The sequence below is a fragment of the Jaculus jaculus genome, chromosome 4 (genome assembly GCF_020740685.1).
Source record: "Jaculus jaculus isolate mJacJac1 chromosome 4, mJacJac1.mat.Y.cur, whole genome shotgun sequence".
NCBI lineage: Eukaryota > Metazoa > Chordata > Mammalia > Rodentia > Dipodidae > Jaculus > Jaculus jaculus.
Genome location: NC_059105.1, coordinates 10,644,920 through 10,669,171, shown reverse-complemented (window position 1 = coordinate 10,669,171; position 24,252 = coordinate 10,644,920). Strand labels below are relative to the sequence as shown.

The following is a 24,252-nucleotide window of genomic DNA, read 5'->3' as shown; positions in this document are numbered from 1 at the left end:
CTCTGAAATCATTGCCAGTTTTCTTTCAGATTTAATAGATGGAAGATGAAACTCTAACATTTCCACTTATATAACGTCTATACATTATTCACGTATCATTTCCTAAAAGAAACTAACAGTTTCGCTTGGATAGTATAAGCTCATGATATTTGCATTATGAGTGAATAAAATAAGGTACTAAGGGATTCTGACGGAATCCTGCACCTCACAGAAACGGCTCAAGTCAGAGTTCACTGCAGTTGAAACTTTCAGCTAAATCATGTCCAGAGAAAGCTTTTTTATGTCCTCCCCCAAACCACTAATGTCGAAAATCACAGAGAGGACTCTGCACACATCACTTCTGAGCTAGGCAAGCTTATCTGCAGTGCTTGTGAGCGCCCTAAAGAGGACCGTGATAATGTAAGCCCACCATTGCCAGGCAGAATGGCATTCACAAGTGCCAGCACTTAGAAATTAAAAGCACTCGCGTCCTGTAGGAAGTACTTTCATTGCTGGTATGTTGTTATTCTTCAGCTGAGGTCTTCCTCTTTCTTGAGTCCCTGGATGTGTTAGAGGAATCTATAAAACTTAATTACATTTACTGTTACAAAAAAAGGATTTATGAACTTTTGCCTTGAGGCAGAAATGTTTATTTCATTGCCTTTGCTATCCAGTCTTTTCAACTTGGATGGCTTTGAACTTTTCAGCTGCTTGGAGTTATCACCATTATCCAGGGTCCAAGCGCTCCACTGCGAAGGTGCGCGCCACAAGTTGGGGAAGATGAAGAAGGCAAAGACATATGAGTCGTTATTTTGGCCACCCTTTGTGCCATTAAAATCTCATTTTCTGCCTATTAGGATGCCCTCTTGGTGCTTAGGCAGCAGTGATAGCCAGTGATTAGTGTGTAATTGAGTATAATTGTCTTTTCACTTTCTATTTGTGTCATTCTGAGCTTCTCTCTGTTTTTCTAGCCACCAGCAGGAAAAAGGAGGTCCAGAAAAGGTAAAGCTGTTAAAACTCTCACTCTCAGCCCCGAAGAGATTCCCGATTGCAATTATAGATTGCAACCCCATTGTGACATTTCTCCAAATGTAGTGGGTGGCTATCCTTGCCACCTGGGCCAACTGCTCTCTAATAAAATCAAGCTATCTGTATTTAAACACCTGCTAATAATGTCAACCTCAGACAGATGCCACATGTAGGAAATTTAACCATCCCTCTGACATGCAATTACCGAGGCAATTTAGTAATGCCATCTCCCAAGAAAAGCTCATAGTCCAATACAAATTAGGAAAACAATTACAACATTCAAATATTTAGTTATTCCCAAAGAACAACAATTCTCCTCATGTGTGCTTTTATAACTCATTTGTTTCCGAGTTCTATAGACATCAGCTGGATCTCTCTCTCTCTCTCTCTGTTTCCTCCACAGGATTTATGTTCCCACCTTCTGTTTGCTAAAACTTTTGGTATTTTCTGATGAGGAATTTTGCTCAAAACACTATCAAATGACCCAATACCATTTGAAAAGAAAATAATAAAACCAAAGAAAAGAAAACCCAGCACGTTTGTGACATTCTGAGTCAAAGCCCAGGGCTGGGGGCAGGAGGACAGATTCTCTGACACACAAAGTCTCCATGGTTACATTAGAAGTCGCTTGAATTTTAAGTCTGAGCTACAACTTTTGATGCCTCCAGTAGGAAGGGTAGAGAGAAAGGAAACTAGAAAACTGAAATCAGGTGGCTTGTATAAAGACTACATTATGGTTTAAATTTGGCAATTCATCATACCACTGCCTCAGGGAACGGACTATTTGGTTCTGGTATACAGCAAATCGTCTGTTTAGAAACACGGGACTGACCTGAGGTGAAAGGCCATTGCCAATGGCGGGGTTCATGGGGTTGGAGGGCCCCGACGGAGGCACAAAGCTGTCTGTATAGCTGGAAAATCCATGCCTGGTGCTGGGGAGACAGTAGGCAGAGCTGCTGTCCGGGTTTGAAGGAATGGTGCTTTGGTGTACGGTGCTTGGAGGAAGCGGTTGAGGTCTGTGCACGGTGCCGCTGGGGTCCGACACGGCTGAAAGAGAGACGACGGTCACCACGATGCCCCCGGCTAGGCCATGCAGAGCAAGCCCACTGCAAAAGCGCACAAGTCACCCAACAGCGGTAACATCCATGGGTCAGATCGTATGCGACTTTGCAACTGCATCTCCTAACGTGAAGGATCCCATCTATCTTGGCACATGTTTGCAAGCACATAACATAGGCGAACACTATTGGCATCCTCACGTTGAAGACCTCACATCGACTCGCTAACAAGCCAGTTTGGGTTATGAATGCCGTTCATCACTAGGAGAATTACCCAGTGTCACGACTACAAGCCTTTTTTTTTTATCAAATGTACTTTGAAAGCACTTAAAGTCCGGGTAATAGCAGCATTTTAAGTGCCTGGAAGGCTATCGTAAATAATCTAAAAACCATAGAATTCTTACAATTTAACATTTTCTTATTCCCCACTTATGCTAACAAGCAGTGACTTTATCAGAACTGACCTTCCCTGCATTACTGCTGAGCTAGTCATCGAATCTGATTTAATTGTAACCCACAGTTCAAAGCAGTAGTCAAGCTTTAACAGCAACAACAGCAACAAAAGCAAATCTCATGTTTATTTAGGAAGCTTGCATTGTTTTCAAATACTGAAACAGAAAATTAAAACATGGTTTATCTAGAGAGATTCAGATACAACGTAGGCCAAACTATTTCTGAAATGAGACAGGAACATTTAGGACACACTAGTGTCACTCATGTAAGTGATATACACACAGCATCAAGGTTAACAGAGAAAGAATTCACTGTATAAAATATCCAGCAGAGAAAGAAGTTGGAAGTCACGTTTTGATCTCTCTGCCTCTCTCCCTCCATACCTTGTGGAATAGATGTGGGCTGGTAAGAGGTCTCTGACAGCTGGTATGTTGGCAGGGTCGGCATGGCAGTCGGAGGGAACCCCCCCGGAATGAGATGGTTGAAAGCCATCAGTTGATTGGCCCCAGCTTGCTTCCTCCATCTTGCGCGGCGGTTGCTAAACCAGACCTATGGATTTAATTTAAAATTTGAAGATTTCACTGATGAAATAATAGTACATTCTTAATGAATTTTTCATGCTAAAACAGATTAAAGGCCCTCTACTGACAGGGTAAATACAAGCAAGAGCCTTCCATCTCCTGTGTTGGGTGGAAGTCGTGTCAGGGTAAAAGGAGAGTTCGATGTCAGGGGTCAGGAGAGGGGCCGCAGAAACCCTCCGTGCTTCTGCAGCACACACAGGGGCCTGGCGATGACCGTGGACAAAGCCTGGCAACCCCCACTGCCTCCACCAACCCCCGCACCTCATGGGTCCCAGTCCTCTAGGACATCCAGGTATGATGTCAACACCCCATGTGGCTCATGTTCCAAACCTGGCCTGGACGGTTACATTCACCAAGCCTATGCTCGATTTCTTTTCTTTCTTTTTTATTTATTCAAGAGCAACAGACAGAGAGAAAGAGGCACATAGAGAGAGGCAGATAGAGAGAGAGAGAGAGAATGGGTGCGCCAGGGCCTCCAGCCACTGCAAAGGAACTCCAGACGCGTGCGCCCCCTTGTGCATCTGGCTAACGTGGGTCCTGGGGAATCAAGCTTCGAACCGGAGTCCTTAGGCTTCATGGGCAAGAGCTTAACCGCTAAACCACCTCTCCACCCCTGTGCTCTACTTCTGATCAGTCTGTTTCTGTGTATCTATAGCCTTTATGGACATAGGTCCTACATAGTCATGCACAGTGATAAAAAATGGAGGCATATTATCGTCTTTTCCAAAGTATAAGGCATGGCACTTGACCTCACTTGGGAATAAATGTCAATGACATGCTTCAAAACAAACAAAACTTTTTGGTTTCTAAAATAATAATTTCTTTCAACAACAGCTCTAGGCCACCTCTAACACTTTGTGTCAGACACTAGGCTAATCAGCTATATGCAACATAGTCTGATGGAATATACTAAAATGTCTTCCAGGAATTCAAAGCCAAGTATTTCTGATGTGTTAATGGGAATAAAAGGCAAAAATACCAACAAAAAAAAAGTAAATGAACATCTACAATATTGAAAATGTGATATATAGTATTTCATGGGCCTCAGAATCATGTCCACCTCAGATTTAAACTTGCAGAAATTAAATGTAGACTTGGGATCATTTTTCCAAGGTATGCAAATGATGTCTACCACATGATGAGAAGAATTTTTGCGAATTTAAAGTAATAGGTTTTTTATATTTTTTATTTATTTGAGAGTGACAGACAGAGAGAGAGAGAGGCAGATAGAGAGAGAGAGAATGGGCGCGCCAGGGCCTCCAGCCACTGCAAAGGAACTCCAAACGCATGTGCCCCCTTGTGTATCTGGCTAACATGGGTCCTGGTAAATCAAGCCTTGAGCCAGGGTCCTTAGGCTTCACAGGCAAGCGCTTAACCACTAAGCCATCTCTACAGCCCCAAAAGTAATAGGTTTTTTTCCTATCAAAACTTTATTGAGGGCTGGAGAGATGGCTTGGTGGTTAAGGCACTTGCCTACAAAGCCAAAGGACCCAGGTTTGATTCCCCAGGACCCACATCAGCCAGATGCACAAGGTGGTACATATGTCTGGAGTTTTGTTTGCAGTGGCTGGAGGCCCTGGCATACTCATTCTCTCTCTCTTGCCTTCTCCCATAAATAAATATATTTTTTTTAATGTTCACCGAGAAAGCATTGCACTTGGGGGCTGAAGAGCTAGAAGGGGAATAAGGTGGATAGATGCCCTGTACTCGAAGAGCTTCCAGCCTTGGCTTCACAACACCCTCAGCAAAGTCAGGAGCTCAAAACAATTGCTCACAAGACATAGAAGCTCCATGTTTGGAAGCACAGCAAGTCAGGAAAACTTGAGGTTGGAGGCAAATTTTCAGTTGTTTTAAAGTTGTTCATGATTCCCACAAGAGATTTTTCTAAACAGAGGTCACAATACAGAGTAGTAAGTTTTGACCAGTCTGGCAATGAAAAGATGAGGTTGGGCTGGGATATAACCAGTGGTACAGCCCTTGCCTAGAATATATGAGGCCCTGGTTCCATTCCCAGCATTGAAAAAGTCAATTATAAGGCTAAAAAGATGGTTTAGAGGTTGAAGGTGCTTACTTGCAAAGGCTGCCAGACTGGTTTCAATTCCTAAGCCACCCACGTAAGCTGAACACAAAAAGTAATGCAAGTGTCTGGTGTTCGCTGGCACAGACACGAAGCTCTGCTGTGAGCACGCATGCATGCACACACGCCGTTTCTTTCTTTATGGGGCAATGTGAACAATTATGCAAGACACATGCGCCCCCTTGGGCACCTGGCTTATGTGGGTCCTGGGGAATTGAACCAGGATCCTTTGGCTTTGCAGGCAAACACCTTAACCACTATGCTATCTCTCCAGCCCCTAACCATATATTTTAGAAGGAGAAAGAGGAAAACCATTTCTTCCCTCTGGAGCAGGAAACTCAATTTTGCAAAGACTTTGCAACCTGGCACCTGCTCAAACTTCTACTTCTTGCCCAAGCATTTGTCTGAAAAGGTTTGTCTTCTCTGGCCATTGTTGCAAGACTCTAGTAATAAGAGCACTTTGAACTTTCTCAGAATATTAACATTCAATACTCCTTATGTTTCCAAGAGGAAAAGAAGGTAAGTCAATATTTTCCTATGTTGATACACAATTGAATTAGAGCTTTACTTGACTTCATAAATTGTCACCTGGAGTAACAGAACCCTGAACAGTACTCAATTTCAAGGCTGCAAACATTGTATTTTCTCTCTGCATGTCTGAGCAGCTGTTACCATGACTCCCAGAAGCATCAGAGAAGAAAGGCATTGTTAAGGAGGCGCTTACGAAAGCTATATTAGTCTGAAGAGACAGACAGTGAATGCTCCGTGTAGTGTTCAACCCTGAGTTACTATGCCGTATCACCCACTACAGTCATAACTTGCATTTCCTGCCTCAGCCACGGCTGTCCCTAGCTCACCTTTTTAAAAGAGACCAACTGCGCTAGAGAAATGGCTTAGGGGTTAAGGCGTTTGCCTGTGAAGCCAAAGGACCCAGGTTTGATTCCTCACGACCCATTTAAGCCAGATGTGCAAGGTGGCACATGTGTCTGGAGTTCATTGACAGTGGCTGAAGGCCCTGGTATGCCCATATTCTCCTTCTCTCTCTCTCTCTCTTCCTCTCTCTCTCTCTCATCTCTCTCTCTCTCTCCCTCTCTCTCTCTCTCCCTCTCTCTCTCTCTCTCTTTCTCTTTCTGCCTCTTTCTCTCACTTAAATAAAAAATTTTTTAAAAAAATTTTTAAGTTAATATCAGAGGACCGGAGAGATGGCTTAGTGATTAAGGTACTTGCTGGCAAAGCCAAAGTACCCACTTAAGCCAGATGCACAAGGTGGCGCATGTGCCTGGAGTTCATTTACAGTGACTGAAGGCCCTGGTGCACCCATTCTCTCCCTCCCTCTCTCTCTCATCTATCTATCTGCCTCTCTCTCTCAAATAAATAAAATAACTTTTTTAAAAAAAATAAAAAGAGACCAACTATGTGTAGTACATTTCCAGCTCTCTGTACCAGGCTGGGAGAAGTGAACGTACCGAAGTTGTAATGCAAGCTCATCCATGCATAGTCACCATTCTGAATTCCAGTGAGAGCCTCCGTGAGGAGCTCAGAAACCTGCCCTTGGATTGTCACTGAAGCCTGTTGCCAAGCTCTCTCTGTCCACTTCCTCCTGGAACCTTTCGAGAAGTAAGCTGGGTTTGATTTGCCAAGGGTAACTGTGCCTGATCACCCCTCAAATGTCAGCCTGCTGTTGCTTCAAAGTTCATTCAAACTACACCATAACCCAATTTTAAAGGGAAAAGGAGTCTTAACATAAGCAATAAAGACAAAATATCACCTTTCTACAACCACCTTTGAAAGGGAGCATCCAAACAGACTAGGGGACTAATGGTTTGAAATTTGTGCTCAGTTCTTTTTGTTTTTGTTTTGTTTTGTTTTTTTCCAAAATGATACTATGTAAGCATCGAAGGCATATGTAAGCATACTATGTAAGCTTAAGGCATTGCAAGTAAAGCTCTAATTCAATTGTGTATCAACATAGGAAAAGTAATTTATTTAAAACTTGTGGGTTTGTGATGTAATATTTCTTAGATTTACAATAAAAAAAAATAAGGAAGGATTTAAAAGTGTGGCTCAATGCCATTGCATTTGCCATGAAAGAGGCCCTGGGTTCAAGTGCCAGCACTGAAGATAAAAGATGAAGAGAAATGTTGAGAAGCAAATATTTACTGAAAAACAAGCTTTCAGAAGGATATTCAACAGTTTCCCAAAGGAAATAGTTTCAATGTCATTTAAATCGATAATCCAGAGGGTTGTTACTGAAAGAACCAGACTTAGTGAAGACTGTCCTACTTGTTTCTAGCAATTTGACCAGATTTTTAAAATATATTTATTTACTTATGTGTGTGTGTGTGCGTGTGCATGTGTGCTGTACACATACCACAGGGCGTGTGTGGAAATCGAAGGACGACCTCACGGTGTCTACGTTCCTCTACCTTCTTTGAAACGAGCCCGCTTGCCACTGCAAAGGAATGCCCGTCTAGTTGGCCCTTGGGCTCCAGCTTTGCAAGGCACTAGACACTCAAACTCAGGTCAGCAGGTTGTGAAAACAAAACAAACAACAAAAAAAGCACCTTTAACCACTGAGCAATCTTCTCAGCCTCGTAGCCAATACTAACCTTCTGTATTGCTTGGAACTACCAGAGCCCTTCAAAGGGAAGGGAACAAACTTCTTAAAGAAAAACACTGTAAGTTGAAAACCGGGATTGCGTCCTTGCCTTCTCTACGCTCTCCAACTCAGAAAACGTATCTTTAATTTCCACTTGGAGAAACTGACCTAGATATGACCTTGACTTCACATCCCTACACGGACCCAGAATCAGTGATGGAGGGGGGCTATTACCGTCCTCTATTTAACCGAGAATAAATTGACCTCGCTTCGTGGATGTCTTAGGAAACTTGCTGTAGAACCAGCACAGAAGAGCGCAGTGTATGAGTGTGTGGAGCTGAATGAGTCTTTCTCCAATAAGGGGAGGGCACTCACCATGCAGTCACAATTATGAGAAAGTGCTCATTTTGTAAAGAATAACCACAGCAACAGAGAAAAATGGCCATTGATTAATGTACTAAAATGAGTGTTAGTTTTCCCCAAAGTCTTTGCCAGGGAAAGAAAAAAGCACAAGTTTTCCGACGACAGCTACGAGTCAGGTAAATGCGATTCAGCGTAGGTTTACGCTCTCCACATGACCTCAGCTGCCCTTCCTTCGCCAGCACTCCGAGCACGGTAAGCAGGTGAGGGCAGGAGGCACACAGCGGACGGCGGGCTGCTACCAGGTACAGCTGACTGCCTCTAACTGCGTTTATGGCATCACAACACATGAAAATGCACTCAAACAGTTTTTATTTCATCTGGTGAATAGCTGTCTGTTTCATTTCCACATACCCATACTCCTTTCATCTGTCCACTGAGCCCATCAATAAAACGGTATTTACGGGCCTGGAGAGATGGCTTAGTGGTTAAGGCACTTGCCTGTGAAGCCCAAGGACGCAGGTTTCACTCCCCAGAACCCACATAAGGCAGCTGCACATACATCTGGAGCTCATTGCGGTGGCATGCTCATGCTCTGAGTGTGTCTGTCTGTCTGTCTCACTCTGCCTCATTCTCTCTCAGATAAATAAATAAAAATAAAATTATTAAAACAACTGTATTTGTGCTTTTTAGAAAACGATCTTTACATGAATTTCTAGAACCATATAATGCCCAGCGATTATATACAACAAAATTTCAACTGGCTAAAAGATTCCCCACCATATCATGATAACTAGGGAAGAGATGTGGATTGTAAGAGAATAAAATTTTTAAAAAATTTTTATTCATGAGTAAAGCATCTGATTTGTTCAGACCCCTGAAAAAAAAATATTGGGGGAAAAATTAAGCCATACCACAGTAAAAATATAAGAATACTTTTTTACGGGAGTGGGTTCAGTGCAGAGAAGGAGAAAGTCAGATCCCAGCCCCTCCCTTGCTACCTCCGTGACCTTGAACACTTGTGGGCCTCTGTTTTCTCTTTTGCTAAGTGGGAAATCTGCACAACTTCTTCACAAGATTGTTGTGATTTGGAAGGACAACATAATAAAGTACTTGGAAGGGTACCTAGGAGATAGTAAGTGTTCAATCAGTGCTAGCCATTAAGTGGAAAAGCTCCAAGTGACACTTGCAAGAAAACCAGAAATTAAAGCCCTGCTTTGTGTCCACTCTGCGGTCTGCAGCCAAAGCCTTTTGTGCCAATGAGCAAACACGGAAGTGCCAAGGAGCATCTCAAATAATTGAGAGCCAGTTTGACCTGAATGCTGGCTTAGGTTAAGTTTGCTTCCAAGTTTCATGGATTAGTGCTAATTGTCCCATAGCGTGAGCCTAATTCTGCCCATCAATCAATTACTGCTTCACATTTTTGGTGTGGTCCTCAAAGACAATCTAGCCTCCCCCCCCCCCTTATTCCAGATGGGTTATTCCCAATGCAATTTGAAAAGCTGGAAGGAGGATGTAATACTTAGTCCTTAGAAAGAGAATTCACAAGATTGTGCAATCTTGATTAAACACTAGATGCTGTGAAGTCTACTGCGGCAATGCCAAGTTCAATACTTTCCAAGCAGGTAAACTGAAGGCACACGGCTGATTCCCTTGGCTGTCCTCACCCGCTCCCCTCTCCTTTCTCTCCCTACGCCTTGCTTGCCACGGCCCTCCTGTCACCGCTGCTAGTCAGCTTCCGCCACCACAGGAACGGGGGGCTGGACAGTTCTCATGTGTCAGAGACATCTTGCCACATCAAAAGCAAGCTTAGAAAGGGGAGCTACAAGTACCACATGATTGCTTCATGATGGAGCTGGGGATGGTCTATACCTATCCTAACTTCTGAACTGTATAGGTCTCTAAAGAGTGGCTTTAGGTCTCCTTTGGACTTTCCTGAGAATCCTAAATTAGTGGTTAAAAGAGTCTTGAGAGAGCATACATCCTTGTTTTTAAGTTGGGGTTAGGGTAAAAGAGCTATGAAATCGAAAATATAGTGAAATCCAGGAACCATGTTCTACGTAACACTTGTGTGGATGGGCACACACACACATACATACCCTTTTGTGCCAATCTCGTCTTCCAGATCTGCTAAAATCCATCCACAATTGCCCTGATGGTTCATAGTCCCAGACTGAGATCACTGAACATTGTCTATAAGTGATATAATTTAGCCCTAGTTTTAAATTTAAAGGGGGAGGTTAAGGAGACGAGCCGATGGTTAAAGGTGCTTCTTTGCACAGCCTACTGGAGCAGGTGCGATTCCTCAGCCACCCATGTAAAGCCAGCGTGGCATTCATTTACAGCAAGAAACCCTGGCACAAGCACATGCTAGCTCAGGTGCACGTGCAGACACACACACATAAATAATTCTTAAAGGGTAAATTTCAGCAGAAAAATTGCTTTCCCAACAAAATACTTTTGCCAAAACCCACATTTTCTAATTCCTGGTTTCCACAATTAGCGTTCTTTCTTATATTCTATTTTTTTTTAATATTTTTATTTACTTATTTACAAGGAGAGAGAGAGAATGAGAGAAAGGAACTGGGCATGCCAGGGCCTCTAGCCACTGCAAACAAGCTCCAGATGCATGCAACACTTTGTGCATCTGGCTATACATGGGTACAAACCCAGGCAGCCTTTAACCACTGAGCCATCTCTTCAGCCTCACTCTTTTATTATCTTGATGGTATCTGCCTACATCCAAAATTCTATGATGAAATATTCACAGAAGCTTTTGCACATCATAAATATTTGCCTATAATTCTGCTCCCAAAACTTTCCCACTCCTCATTACTCACTTCTACACAGCTATCCCAATAAATTCAGCAAACTGTCTTTACCCTTTTTCTTCCATTTCTTCTAACATTGTTATTTCTAGGCAAAGGACCTTTACCATACAGCAGTTTTAAGATCATATACTCAGACCTGGCTATGAGAAACACAATATAGCTAATGTCCAAATGAATGTTTATAAAATACTGACAGTTGTGTAATAACTAGGTGATTACAGCTGTAGTTTCATCTCTCTCTGGAAGAGCCAACACATATTTTTCCTCAAAGGGGCAAAAGTGGAATGTGGACAAAGTTTGAGGCTCGGTGGGAGGGGGGTTAGAGTTTTGGTTTTCCCAGGTGCCCCAAATTAAACTAACTCGCACTTTCTGGCTATCACTCAAAGTGAGTTAACTTAGCTACTGCTCTCCCAGATCCTTCTAAAAACTAAAGGATTTTCTTCTGGCATTTTAATCAGTGATTAACTACTCCCTTCTTTTTCCCGCTGGGTTAAGTAAAAGATCCATATGCCGGTTGTTCTAGGGAATTTGTTAGGCTGTACATCATAGCCTGTTGCAAGACATGATGTGTCTCAGGGGAACTAATGAAGCCATAAGGAATGCAAAGAGTCACCGGGTTAAAGCCACATTAAGACAGCTGTTACATGAATGAAGGCCCTGCTTTGGAAGGGAGGTCACTGTATAGAAAAATATGAAGTGCTCTTTATTAGTTTGATCCCATGTTCTCTGAAAGTTAATGGACCATTATTACTATCCTTCCACATTCACTGAGCCAGATGAGAATGCTGGGTTCTGTATAAGCCACACGGGTTAGAAACTCATGCTGCCCCCAACAGTGTCTGTGATGAGGCAAGAACGAGATGGAGCAACAGTGAACATTCCAGAGCCTCATCCCACTTTGTCTCTTTTCTTTAAAACAAGTTTACTTTTTGACCCACACTGAATTCAGAAATGAGAATGGGTTTATCTTTACCACAGACCTGTGTGGGGGCTTGGCCAGCCACTGAGTACAAGAGCTAAATCCTGAAATACAGTGGGCACCCAATGGGGAATAACTGGACCTCACTTCACATTTAAATCAGGATATCACTGCAGAATAACAGGAGCAAAATAGAGGTGACACAAGTTTTGCTAACTGTATCGTATACTATTATAATATTACAATCTTACAGAACTATTGGATTCCTCTGTCTTCCCACTGTGATTGAGAATAAATGCATTACATTTTGTGGCCAAGGGAGATCATTTCTGTCTTCTCCAGTTGCAAGTATGCTATATCCCAGTGAAATTTGTAGTGGAAATCAGTAGTTCCAGTTTTAATTATTTAACGATTGATTGTTGATTGACTTTTGTTTCGCTTTTTCATAAAGCACATGTGTGATATGCATGCACGTGTGTGTGTTTGTATGCGTGCAGGTGGGCACGCATGCCTACCGAGACCACAGGACGACCTTAAGTGGTGGTCCTCAGGAACATTATCTACCTCCTCTGAAGCAGGGCATCTCCTTAGCCTGGAGCTCATGGACTGACTGTCTGGTCAGCAAACCTCAAGGATCCACCTGTCTCCGCGTCCCCAACATTGGGATTCCAGCACATGCCATCACATCAGGCATTTATGTGGTTAATGGGGATAAAACTCAGGTCCTCATGCTTGCAAGGCAAGCACTTTATTATATTAGTCTGTCTCCCCAGTCCCGATAGTTCTAATTTGAAATCATTAGTTCTGTGAACCTTGGTATATCACGATGGTTCCCTTTGGTCATCTACCCGCCTCTGGCTGACACAACCAGCCGCCTACCTTCCACCTCTGAGCACCATTCACCACCATTCTGTCTCGGCCAACATCATGATCTTCTTCCTGCCATAGCCCCCAGTGCTTTGAGATGTGTGTGAGCTCTCCAGGCTGACATCTGAGCCTACATAGGATGTCCTAGACCTGACTACAAAACCATATTCCTTTCCCTTCCACTGCCCATACACTGACCAGACTCACTGATCTCTCAGTATCCCCGGAGGGAAGATGGATGTTCCGTGCCTAGCTCTGTGCCTTGTTTGTACAGTTTCCTAAGGCCAATATGCCCTGCCTCCCTGTCCAATACATAGCTGACTTATACCTCTCTTATTTCCTCCAAGATCTCATCTTTTCCTTATCCTTACACATTCTCTCCCCCCTTATTGTATCTGCTTTGTGTTTAGATCCCTTACATATTATTTCATTACCCTCAGTAGACAGCAGCTCGTGGACAGAACTGGGTTAGCTCACATCAGCACTCCCTAACTCTCATGCACTGCAATGACCATGTGGAAGGCTGAGTGAGACAATGCCACTCCCCGGGCTCAGCAGCTGGAAGAGGAAGTTTCTTTAGGAGAGGTGAAGCACGAATCTCCTTAGGAAAAGCATTGGTCAACCCAGGGGCCATGTAAGCAGACCGGTTTACAACCAAGGCACCAGCCTGACCTTTACTGTAAAAGCTGAGTGTCTGAAGCCACACTCAAGCCTTCCAGAGAAAGAACCTGGACTTCTGGGACACCAGGGAGCCCCGGGAAGCTCTGAGTCTTTCGTAATCTATCAAACCAGCTTGAAGGCAAAGTTGACTACTGATAACAAAAACATAATTCTACACTCAACAGACACGTTGCAGCTAGTCACCTTTTCCAGAAGCCTTGGTGCAGCTCTAAGAGCACAAAACATAACTCAGTATCTTCGTTTTAAAATAACAGAGTTACTTGAAGTGTTTCCAGAGTGTAAGATCCTTAAAGGAAGGGACTACTTACTGAATGCGCATTCGCATGTTTTCCTAATGGAAAAACCATAGACGGAGTGTTTGGAGTCCAATTAGCTCTACATGATGGGGCAGCTGTGCAAGCCTGGCTAATTACTTAACTAGCTGAGGTTTCCATTTCCTCGTCAATAAATTAGGGGTAGTAATAATGTCAACCTAGGGTTTTAGTGATGATTAATGAGTTAATGCATGTAAAACACTTCAAATAGTGCCTGGTGCAGAGCAGCCATTCAAAATGTGGTTTCTATTACCTGTGAACCACCTTCCAGATCTACATAGTGCCCTGCTGCACCATGAGGGTTCCTGAAACAATGAACAAGTGTGAATAAAATGAGAGGAGTGCTATAAATGCTGCAATCAGAATAATGACCAAAGGCTGCATCCATTCCTAATGTACTTATTTTCTTAGTTTAAAACATGGTGGCACATAATCTAAAATCCCAGCACTCAGGAGGCAGAAGCAGCCAGTCTGGGCTACATAGCTACGTTGTAAGACCTTGTCTAAAATGTGTATGTGTAAATATATGTACTTATTTACTTGCACACACACATATATATGTGGAAACATTTTTCAGATTCCTCTCTGGACTTAAGGAGGTCAGCGATGCCGAGACATCCATACCTGCACTCGGGCCTCAGTAAGCTTTGCCCTCTGGGCCAGTTCCTCTCTGGTGTAAATGTCAGGGTAGTGAGTTCTCTCAAAGGCTCGTTCCAGCTCTTCCAGCTGCTCCGCTGTGAAGGTGGTTCTGCTCCGGCGCTGTTTCCTCTTCAGCGGCAAATCTGGTTCCGAGTCAATGTCAGAGCCTTCATCGGATTGGGGTGCTGAGGCTAAAAGGACAGCAAGAAAAACAGGCTAGAAGAAGAACCGAAAAGCAAGTTCCATGAAGCCACAATGTGGAAGCCTGGAGTTCCATCCCCATGTCTTCCAGGGACACCCCGCCCATCTATGTAGTATTACGCTATTGCATGGTACTTAATCTCTTCCCCTACCCTGTCTTCCTGCTTGCCAGACAGAAATATTTGCTTTGGGCATCTGTCATTCTAAGCTGTTGGAAAACAGGACAGGCATGGTTCCATTTGTATGGGACCACGCTGTGCACGCGCTGAATCTAGCACTCTAGTGAGTAAATTCCTTTCTTTCCCTTTTGTTGCTGTTGTTTTGGTTTGGATTGGTGGGTGGGTGAGTGGATGGGTCCATTGATTGGTTGGTTGGTTGGTTTGTTGATTTTGAAACTACCTCTGTATGTAGCCCAGGCTGGCCTTGAACGCCTGATCTCTCTGTCTCATCTCATGGGCCAAAATTACAAGTACACACCACCATGACCAGATTTTACTTTGGTTTCTGATATTTTTTACATCTACTTTTCTAATTACTTTTTATTGACAACTCCCATAATAATAGACAATAAACCATGGTAATTCTTTCCCTCCCCCCACACTTGCCTTTTTGCAACTCCACTTTCCACCATACCTCTTCCCCCTCTCAATCAATCTCTCTTTTATCATGATGTCATTATCTTTTCCTCCTATTATGCCTGACACTACCTACGCCTACCTTTACACTAAAAAAAAGAAGAAAAAAATCTGTTTATGTTGTCTCTTTTCTTTTTTTAACTTTTATTTAATTATTTACATGGCAGAGGGTGGCACCAGAGCTTCCTACCACAGCAAGAATGCCAAACAGCTGTGCTACCTTTTGCATCTGACTTTTAAGTGAATCCTAGGGAATCAAACTCAGGCCAGCAGGTTTGCAAGCAAGAGCTTTATCCACTGAGCAACCTCCCCACCCTAGTGGGATTTCTCTAAAAACTCTTCCAAACTGGCGTTCTATCTAATACATCAGTGACACTAGACCATTGACGCATCCTGTATATTGCTAGATTCTTCTGCTCCTACATATAAAAAACAAATCTCACTATTTCATCACCAGGTAGTTGGAAACACTTAAAGAAGAATTTTTATTTTTTATTAAAGGAAGCCTCAAGAACTAATCCCAAAAGGTGACGCTATCTACTAAATGACTCCTGAAGTAAAGTTCAGAGTCTGGATTGCTGCTGAAGGTGGGTAGCTGCCAGGGATGGGCTGCCTGATTGGAGGATCCTGGGGCAAAAAGCAAAGGAGGTGGGACTCCTAACCCAAATTACAAACTTCAAGACAGGACAACAGAGCAGCGGTCAATGTGTAGCCTCTCCCAGTATGGCCCCTGAATGACTGCATAGGACCGGAGAGCTTGAGGTTCGCTACAGCCTCTCCTTACCAAGTTTGTCTTTCTTTGCCTGTAGGGGCTTCAGACTTCAGCGTGCAGAGTAAAGAAGTGGGAATTGCCAGGCGTGGTGGCGCACGCCTTTAATCCCAGCACTCGGGGGGCAGAGGTAGGAGGATCACGGTGAGTTCGAGGCCACCCTGAGACTACATAGTGAATTCCAGGTCAGCCTGAGCCAGGGTGAGACCCTACCTCGAAAAACCAAAAAAAAAAAAGAAGTGGGAATTGAGGGATGAGAATCCACGTGAGCAATCCAATACGGTGTCTCCTCTCACAACAAGGTCTGAATCCTTACAGGAGGAAGCTAGGAGAGGGCTTCTGGAGCCCAAGTAGTACCATTTCCAGAGAAGGGTTTGATGGAGGAGGGTGGCAGCCGTTCTTCTGTTTCTGCTGGGACAATTCTAAGGCTCCCATAGCAAACAGTCACCCCCATGACAGAGCACCTGCTGACCTACAGAGGGTGTCATGGTGCAAAGACAGGTCAGACCAGGGTTGCCGGAGGAGGAAAGTCCTCTCCAGACACTGGGACGGAGGGCAGACAAGCATTCAAAGCTGTTACAGACACAGCCTGAGACAGGAGGAGGAACATATCCTCCTGAATACTTCCAAATGTACCCTGAAAACCCCCCAAAGGACTGGGGACCTCCAGAGGAGGAGCTGTTAGCAAATGACAATTGCCAGAAAATTGTAGATTATTTATGTCTACGTCAAGGTAATTTATTTACAGCTGAGGCTGTTCAGATCTGAACAAGCAACATGAAAATCAGTATGTTGCAGAAGTCTCATAAGCCTACATGCTTTTCTCCAGTTGCTGCTGCTGCTACTGCTGCTGTTTCGGGACAGGGTCTTGTCACTTAGCTAAGGCTGGCTTCAAACTCACTGTGTAGCCCATGCTGAGCTCAAACTCACAAACTCTTTGCCCCTGTCTCCAAAGCACTGGGGCTTAAAATGTGTGCCATCATGCCCAGCTATACTTCTCAGTTCCTAAACTCAAACTTCATTTTGCCCTACGGAAATTTTAGTGCAAATTATAAGCTGTCCAAAAGAATGCAAATAAAAAATCAACCCTTACATATGACTATAAGTTTCCTAATATTTTGAGAATTCTACATTTGATGTGTGTTTAAATATTCTGAAATGAAGATGCAATAGGGTGAATTAGCTAACTAGGTTACTACCTAATATGACAAATTAAAGAAAATACTCCTGCTTTGCATAAAAGCAAAACAAAACTATAACACATCTAGCCCACGCTTGTTTCTTCAATCATGCTATCTAATACAAAATTATCTCATTTGATATAAATTTTATTTTGTTATTAACATTTTTAAATGACTTCCTGGGGCTGGGAAGATCACTCTGCTATTAAAGCTGCTTGTTTGGAAAGCCTCCCAGCCTGGGTTTAATTTCCAAACCACCCATGTAAGCTAATCGCAGAAAGTGGTGCAAGCGTCTGGTGTTTATTTGCAGAGGCAAAAGGCCCTGGTTCATCTGTGCATGCATGTGCGCGCGCGCACACACACACACACACACACACACACACACACACACACAGAGACTATTTTTTAACTATGAGAACATTTTAAAGGAATATTGGCATACTAAAGGAAAATGTGTCCTGCATTATATTACTAACTTGAAAGGGTTCCAATATAACATATACTTATTGGAACGTGTGTGCTGAATAAACAAAGCAATCATTTGTGTATCATTTCAGAGCAGTGGTTCTCAAACTTCTGTACCATCAGAATGACCCAGAGGACCGTTTGAGATTCAGCAGGTCAGCAGTCAGCACTGGGCACCTCAAATTCGCATCTTTAACATAGCCCCAGGTAAACATCTACAGATGCACGAAGAACAACCTGTACAGAGTATTTCAGATTATAAAATACTTCCTACCACAATTTAGCAAAAAAAATTCCCTTCTGCATATGCATGTTTGCATTGCCAATAGCATGCCCCCTAAAGAGAGCAATCCCTTATTCCCCTAAGAAGTGAACACGTTTCCTTCCCTCACTTCCGGCTCGCCATTGCTCTGACTTTGGTTTCCAAAGTAAAATCAGGTAACAGGATCAGCAGTGTGGAAGGCCATACCCCAAAGCAGCCCTTGCCTGTGGGAACCCTAAGTCTCCGCTTGCACATTCTCTTACTGGGATCCCATTAGGATAATAGTATGTGGAGATTTTCATGTTTCCTTTGGGAGTCTCTGGGGTTATTAAATTCTCCCAAGTAAATATGATGTGCCATGCACTGTCAGGTCAATTAATCAAAAGCATCTCTTGTTTCGGAAGAAAAAGGCCAGCACCAGTAAGAAGTAGTCCTGAGGGTCAAGACCACTGTGTTTCATGTCACAACCAACGTCCCCCAGAAAATAAACTCTCTGAGCTGCAGGCCCTGCTTTGTCTTGTGCATGCTGGCCCTGGTACACAGTAGGTGCTTCATAAGCACAAGTTGAACGAGCGAAAGCACAGGGCAGTTTCCGTTTTGCTCTAACACTGATCTCTCTACTATTTTCTCTCTCCCAAATGGGAGCCTCGTTTTCTATAAGCCTCCTAACATCTATTTAGAGAAACACTGGGATTCTAGAAGCCTTCATGAAATATTTGAAACTTTTCTAAGTATTTGAAACTTTTGTAAATATTTGTATATCTGTATGCATCTGGAATAATTATAATTTTGTCAAAGAATATTGTTTTTATAAGATAATAAACTACCCCAAGCCCCAAATTAAAAATACTCAGACTTTTTTAATTCGATAGGACAGCCTTTTCTACCACAAATAAGATTTTCTAACAAGCTAACAAATCACTACTTTTATTTCTAAACTGCTTACTCAAAAGCAATGGAAAAGTTATACCTAAGTAGGAAAACCTCCACACAGCATCCTTTCAAAAGACATTGAGGAAATGATTTCCTTGATTTTTCTTCTGGAGAATTATTTGAACCAACTGATCATTTTTGGCAATATGAAGCCACAATTTTACAAGCTAATTGTAACTTCTCCCCATCTGCAAACCCCAAAAGGATGTGGGCTTTGAAATATGTAAAGTCAGCAACCGAACATTAATTTACCAGATAGGAAAAACTAGCTCTTTCTAAGATGGAAATACTACTATTTCTTATATTACTCAATAGAAATAAAATACATTATTTGTGTAAAATTTAATTTACAATAAGTGCCTGAGTTTGGATTCGTTTTTGCCAAGATCAAATCTAAAATTTAAGCCCTGATTTTATTATACATAGAGATCATTTTGTTGGTGCTCGTTTATTTTCTGTATTCAGCTTTACTGAAATTAGTGGAATAAAGCAGGTACTAGATTCTAACTGTGCCATGGATGAGAAAACAAGCCTTCCTTTCACCAAGCTGATTTAAAAAAATTACAGATTTTTTTCTGTATCGAATATCTAAGGCAAACTTGGGAACTGCCCGTAGTATTAGCTGGACAGTTGTCTACGGAATAAATTGCTACATCTAGTGCCCAGGTTCTATGGAAGCTCTTGGCACTACTACTGTGTACCTTCAATTACTGTTCCATTAATTTGAATATTAGTCAAATTTTCGATTACACTTATGTTGCTGAGTCATACTTGTATTCCTCAGGTACCTTCACAAACAAAATCTGCCTCATTATTTAGATACTGTTCCCGAATTTGAAATGTTAAAATAGCTCTCATATGAAAATGCTCTCCAATATTCAATGGGCAGCCTAAGATTTTATTGCTTTAAATTGTAAAACCATTCTGATTTTATTCTAATCCATATTGCTATCTCTATTTTTTTTTTTTTTTGGAAAGTTTTGACTGAACTGTCAGTACTTTTCATTAACTGTCCTCTGACTTCTACATGACATGAACTCAGCATGGTCACAAAGCAAGCCTTCCTAGGAAGATTTCTCTCCCTTTTCATGATACTGTGCTGCAAACCTGGGAGGCAAATATGTACCCACTGTGGGCTCAGAGAAAGGAAGCAGGGGCCAGGGTTCTTCGGGTCATCACCCAGGCCTGTGTGATTTCAGAATATATGCTTTCTACTTCTTGTAACTTGAAGTGTCCTAAGCAGCATTGTTTTACACACACACACACACACACACACACACACACACACACAGCCCTTTTGCAGAGGCACAAATAGAAATGAACCAAAATAACTCAAATTCTAGACATTAAGCTTATGGCCACTATTGTTACCATTTCTCCCAAATTTTCAAATGACTCAAGTGAATGACCAAAACTTTCAAATGAAAATTTATAGAAATGGCTGGATCAATTAGTCTACACTAAACCAATGAATTCTCCAATGGAACTGACTTCCACAAAAAAATAAAAAGAAAGAAAGTTTGTTGTATAAATTCAAGGTCTAGTTTTCTAAACAACATTAATAGGCTAAGAAATGAGCCAGTCTTGCAAAGATGTTGACTAGATAGAGGAAAATAAAAATAGTTGAGCCCTTTGGAGTCTCCCCTAAAAGCCATAACAAACCTTTCCCTGGTTCCTACGTGCAGGGTCGCCTGGAACCCAGCACTAACCACAGACAGGATTGCTGGCTTCACACCTGTACCAAAGCCTCCTTTATCTCCGTGCACTCAGCTCAAGGCTGTCAAGAGTTGTACGGTTCTTGCACAAAACCGCACCAAAAATAAACACGTCGAGACACACACGGTGCGCACAGGTTATCAGCACAGGCAGGCATCTGCGTACCTGGTGTCGAGTCTGCATTTTCTAAACGCGTCCTATCTTCTACTACTTCACACTCCTCTTAGATGCCCTCACATTATCTCCCAAGAATAAACTTGGGGAAATGAATACTGTTGGTAAAAATAATAGAAGAATAGGAAAACTGTCTTACCCCACAGCAAGACAAACTCCTCCTTCAGAAACAAAGTGGGAAGAGAAGGCAGAGGGAAGTCTTGACCACCAGTGGCTAGCCATGAAGTTTAATTAAAGGCAGAATTAGAGAATTAGGGAGTATGTCTTTGTCCCTTAGCCCCTTGTGACCTCTTTTGTTGCCTCGGGAAATATTTTATCCTAGTTAACACTGTTATACATGAAATCTTGCCTCAATTTTATAGGGATTTGGTCACATGGAATTCTGTAATTATTGGTTTCCTGACAAATATAATTCAGAGATGGGAGACAGGCAAGAAATGGAGAAACAAAATAATTCACAAGCATGAATCTGGCACAATGTCTTTCTTCTCAGCAAGCTCTTTCATTTGAATAATTAAAGACTCGAATCATGACAACCATTTAAACTCTAGGTTTGCCTCAGATATAATACAATGTGAGTTACAGGCCCAGGAGGAGGTGGGGGATCTCTGGAGGCTCTACTTCCTCGTCATCCATTTTCTCCAAGACGGTCCCAGACCAAACCCCACTGTCTTCTCCTCCTCTTCCGTCTTTCTGTGTGCCACCGATAAAAGAACAAGAAAAAAAACCCAAAATCTTGCCGGAGCTCCCTGAGTTGCTCTCACACCGTGTCTGAGGCTTACTTGGTTACATAGCTCAGTAGGTTTTCAGGTCAGCTCTAAGCTTGATGAAGCCACTTGGCCGGACCGCACAGTGTCTCCTGTGCTGGGAAGTCTACCGTGCCGAGGGCCAGCAAGCTGTTTGGGGATCTGCAGGAGCCGCTTTGCGCTGAGAAAGAAGATGTGAATGACCCCTCTCGTGTTTACTCGGCTGAAAGTCAGGAACGAAGCAAGACTGATATTCCCTCATGGACCCACAGTAAATGACAAATGACATTTTCCTTTTGTGATCTTTGAGATTTTTGTTGACTTATTTGGAAGCTTTTGTTGGATCCCAAGAAATGGCCTGTGGCTGAGGCCTATTCTGGCGATTTCCACGCTCCATCTGTGGAATCCATCAACGGGGCATTTACCCTCATTCAGGGCTCTGACACCTGCCTGGCAGGGTGCAGGAGACACAAAGAAAGCCTGAGTGGATGAGAAAGGGGAGTTGGGTTTGTTGTCCCCCCCCCCCGAGGAGGGGGTGGAGGGGGAGGCTGAAATGGAGGCACAGTAGGGTTAATCCAAGCCACTTGAGAGGCTTCGACACCTGCAGGCTTCTCTTCCACATTCATTCACAGGCTAAGAAGTAATCGGACTGGGGTGCTAGTTTTAGTATTTTTAAGCTCTACATATGTTGAGATAAGGAAAAGAAGACACACCTCTGAAAGGAACAAACCAAAGATTTGCCACAAAACCCTCAGATGTGGCTGGAGCCCTGTGGGCCCCAACAACTGAACAAGTAATAAATCCATCCTTACTCAATTTGTAGATCTCGTACTGGAAGTAGAGTAACTAGGGTTTGTTAGTATCCAAGGAGAGGTGCTTTAAGAATCTAATCAGTGGTTTACAAGGTGGGGTAGTATCTTGTTTTTGTTCTTTTTCCTCTAGGACATCCACCCCAAGTGTGCTAGCCAAAGGGTGTGCTCTTGAACGAGTTCAGAGGGCAGGGGAACATCAGGACAACTTTTGGCAAAGCTGCGCTGGGCTTGCTCAGGGAAAGGTTCTTTCAGGAACACTAAATCTAATTAAGACCCTGCAGCCTGTTAACTGTCCACCGAGTCCTGCCCAGTCCTGGGGATTTGGCTGCAGTAATGTACTGAGATTCCCCTCCCCTCTGACCCAAGCCCTTCCCTCCAAAGCTGCCGGCTCACAGCACGAGGTCATTAGAAGGAAAATAAGCTCCTGCCAGGTTGGGGCTAATCAAAATAACACAAGTAGATCCTGGCACTCAACAACTCCCCAAGTGCCTGCTGCCTTGGGCAGAGAGAGCAGATTGGTTGTATGACCAGGTACCTGGGTCCACTAGGGCCCTTGGGTGTTTATTTACGATAAGGACTGACAAACAGACTGTCTGAAGAGCAATTGCTTTTAAGGTGTTGAGCTGCGCAATCGCAAACACTCCTGCATCGCGAGACTGTGATGACCAGGGGCTTTTCAGGTGCCCTGGACTGTGAGAACACAGCTAGAAAGAAAGACTGATTTCGACTGCATCCGTAGGTATATCCATGCAGCTTCGTGAGTGGTTAAATTTAGGAGGTGGGTTTCATGAGGTACTTAAAAATGTAAAACCATGCTTGAGCCCTTTCTCAAACTGATATGGGTGACATTTTGCACAAAGGGGCCTTGAAATATAGACTAACCTGTACCTGTGTAGGCAGACACCACCTTTCAAGGGCTTATGGAGAAATCCTTCACTGGTTTAGGAACCCTGACACTGACCCAAATTGACCCAATGGCTTCTAAGCCCTTTGTCTTGAGAGGAGTGTGTGTGTGTGTGTGTGTGTGTGTGTGTGTAAAACAAGAATTCCTTTGACGACATCGATCCCAGCCCATCTAGCCAGGATTACCTTTTTGTACCCCACCCCCACACATGACTTCTATCTGTGATTAAATAAAAAAGAAAAAAAATACCTTTTTAAACTCTATGGCAACTGCCAGCAGAGTAATTTGAAGAAAATGTGTTACTATTCAATTAGGAAAACTGATTAGTTAGCTAATTAATCGGCTAACAGCTTTCTAAGAATAGATTCATCCGATAAGAACTTTCCCCCTCAAGAGCTTAAAAGTCAGTCGTAATTAAAAGACTAAAAGGTGGACCGGCTGGCAGGGGTATTTGGGTTCCAGTGTCTAAAGCAATGAGCTTGGTTCTAGCCTACAGGGCTTGGATTGCATGGAGCCCAGAAAGGTAATTTGCACACTGACAGAGGGAACAGGAAAACAGTAGTCCTGAAAGGCAAAGGGCCAAGTGACTTCTGTTTACAACTGCCAAGAAAGAGGCCATTATTGACCATATGTGCCACAATTGCCCTCTTATCACGGGCTGGCCATCATGTCCTTTGGGAGCTGTTAATGAACTGGGTAATTGAGCCGCTGACATGTGTTACCAAAACAAAACAATAGGAAGAAGAGACAAATGAACATTTTATTTGCCAATCAGAGTGGGTTCAGCTTTTCACAGAGCCGGAGCTAAGTGACTGGCTGGATACATAAAACAGTGCATTGAAAGCTAGCAGATGCAGGGACAAGAATGGTTAACTGACAGCTTATGGTCCATCTGTGCTTAACATTTTGTTAAAGAAATGACTTGACTTGCTAAAGAGACCACTCATGCAGCTGCCCGCCCGAGCGCCGCATTATCAGAGATAAATCATTAGCTAAACCGGTTCAAGCTGAAAATGACAATGCTTATTAACAGTTATGTTGGGACATTTTGTCAGCACAGCTTGACA

General features: G+C 43.0%; 1 protein-coding gene across 1 annotated transcript in view; it reads right to left on the bottom strand.

Annotated features, from left to right (window-relative positions):
* LOC101599970 (paired box protein Pax-3) overlaps positions 1-24,252 on the bottom strand; it is an 86,813-nt gene that overhangs the window by 16,798 nt on the left and 45,763 nt on the right. Inside the window, exons 2-4 of the mRNA XM_045147376.1 lie at positions 14,373-14,578; positions 2,903-3,068; positions 1,841-2,055 (exon numbers count right to left, since the gene is read on the bottom strand). Of these exons, the coding sequence (XP_045003311.1) occupies positions 1,841-2,055; positions 2,903-3,068; positions 14,373-14,578 (587 nt within the window). The remainder of the gene's footprint in view (positions 1-1,840; positions 2,056-2,902; positions 3,069-14,372; positions 14,579-24,252) is intronic.